Genomic DNA, 2,081 nt, shown 5'->3' on the forward strand with positions numbered 1-2,081 from the left:
AAGAATCTGCCTGCAAAGCAAGATCCATGAGTCCAGAAGACCTCCAGGAGAATGGAATGGCTACCCATTTCAGTATTCTTTCCTACCTGGATAATTCCATTGACAGGGAAGCCTGTTGGGCTACAATCCATGGCGGTCACAAAGAACTGGACATGAATAAGCGACTAACACTTTCACTATCTTTCAGCATCTCACATCATTGAAATCCAGCTGCAGATGGAAGGCACACTGGTGGTCTCCACTGTGGCCATGTCCTCCCTTTCCCCAAACCCCAAAGCCCAATGTCCAGTGAGTAAGCACACTGTTGTGAATTTCAAAGCCTTTTATTTCTGGTATTACCTACTCAGACACTTGGACATGGTGGGTTGCTGACACTACTTAGTGATCAGCCAAGTGACTTCCTTGGGTTCCTGGCAGGGACAGTTCCTTCAGCAGAGAGAACTTGAGTATATTTTATTCTATAAGAGAAGGTGCAGAAATCTCGTGAGGCCTCAGAGGTGGACGAGATGTGAAGCTGCACTGAACACAGGGGAGGGACCGGTAGGCTTGTGAGGCTTGGGAGGCTTTGGAGGGAGGCCTCTGGATGTGAGCAGGTAAAGGTGGATATGTTCCAGGGAATTTTCCTACAGTGGAACAGAGATTGTGGGGTCTCCCTGCAGGGCTGAGGGCAGTCTTCTGGGATAGAATGGAGGACACTGTTGAGGACCACCTGGCAGAGCTTTGGAGTGACACCTGGGAGTCTTCAGGGATGAGCTGACCCCTGTCTGCTTCCTCCCTCTGGCCCTTGTACACTTAAGAGCTGAAACAGCTGCTTGTCCCACCACCTCTAGGGCAGCAGAGAGAGGATTCACCCTTATCCTCAATTCTGGGCATCCCAGGCATGGGGAAGGCAGGAGGACAGCTTTTGGAAGCAGCCTCCTCTTAGGGCATGTGAGGCATAAATATCCCTTTCAGGTCTAGGCAACAAGGAGAAAAGTAGGGTTTAGGTGAGATGGAGTAGGAACTTAAAAGCAAAAGGGAAAGAATTGATGTTTGGAGAAAGGAAGCACTCAATGTGAATGGACTGCAGAAGATTCAGGTTCCTCTGCTGGAGAGACTGGAGTCAAGGAGGCCAGTGCTGAGGGCCTAACTCCAAAGGCAGGTGGCACCTCAGAGCCAGGAGGGCCTGGAGGGTCCCAGGCCTGTGACCAGGCAGAGCTGAGCGCTCAGGGCCAGCTCAGGAGCCCCAGGGCTAGACTGAGTCTTCCTGCAGGATCCTTGCCCACCCTGTGGGTGTCGGCCACACCCTCTCTACCTCCTCATTCATGAGGTTCTTACTGCTCTCAGGTTCTCAGGGAAGAGCCAGAGTGGAGAGGAAATGATTCCCCACCCCCACAGCCCGCCACCTCCCAGTGCCCTGAGAAGACCCTTGACACCCCTGCCCACACACAGGCACATCCACACACAGCCTGACCCACCAGGATGCTGAGAGCATTCTGCTTATCCTCTTCTGTCAACTTCTCATCAACTCTGTCTTTCAGCCTCCTGGCGTTGGCCACTATCGCACTGTTTGTGTTGTATTCTTTCACTTTAGCAATGTACTCTTCAGGGGTCCCCCTCACAAACAGGTAAACATCCTCTCTCACTGCCGGGGCAGATGTCACAGTCTTAAACAGAAAGATAAGGGGTCACGCCCTGAAAGGCATTTATCAGAACAAACTCTTCCCTTCCCCTCCGGACATGCTCAGTGCTGCCCTGGGAAGGTGTCGGAACCCTTGGGGAGCCCAGGTCGCAGCCACTCACTTCCGCCCATGATGAGGAGCAAGGCAGCGCAGAGCAGCAGGAGAGCTCCAGCCCGCGTCATGGTGCCGGTGGCAGGTGCTCCCTACTCACCTGGAGCCCTTTTATACCTGTGCTTGTCCTCACCCCGAAGGACCTTGTGTCGGATGCTTACTTTTCCCCAAGATTCTGCCAGGCCATAGCCTGATGTTTCCCAAGGCTGCACAAGAGGAGCTGTGTGTTGGCAAGACGTTAGTCCTTAAGTCCACAAAGGGCACTGGCTCAGCCTCTTCCCCGCTGGAGGGCTCTGTGGGAGGGACAGC

The 2,081-nt window shown here is 53.4% G+C and overlaps 1 protein-coding gene across 1 annotated transcript; it reads right to left on the minus strand.

The window, feature by feature from the left end:
- LOC102168852 (major allergen I polypeptide chain 1-like) lies at positions 308-1,862 on the minus strand. The gene is given in 4 exon segments (XM_018062304.1): positions 308-458; positions 1,458-1,631; positions 1,633-1,646; positions 1,783-1,862. Coding segments are annotated over 4 exon segments (279 nt in total). The 5' UTR covers positions 1,844-1,862; the 3' UTR covers positions 308-428.

The sequence above is a fragment of the Capra hircus genome, chromosome 18, assembly GCF_001704415.2.
Source record: "Capra hircus breed San Clemente chromosome 18, ASM170441v1, whole genome shotgun sequence".
Lineage (NCBI taxonomy): Eukaryota > Metazoa > Chordata > Mammalia > Artiodactyla > Bovidae > Capra > Capra hircus.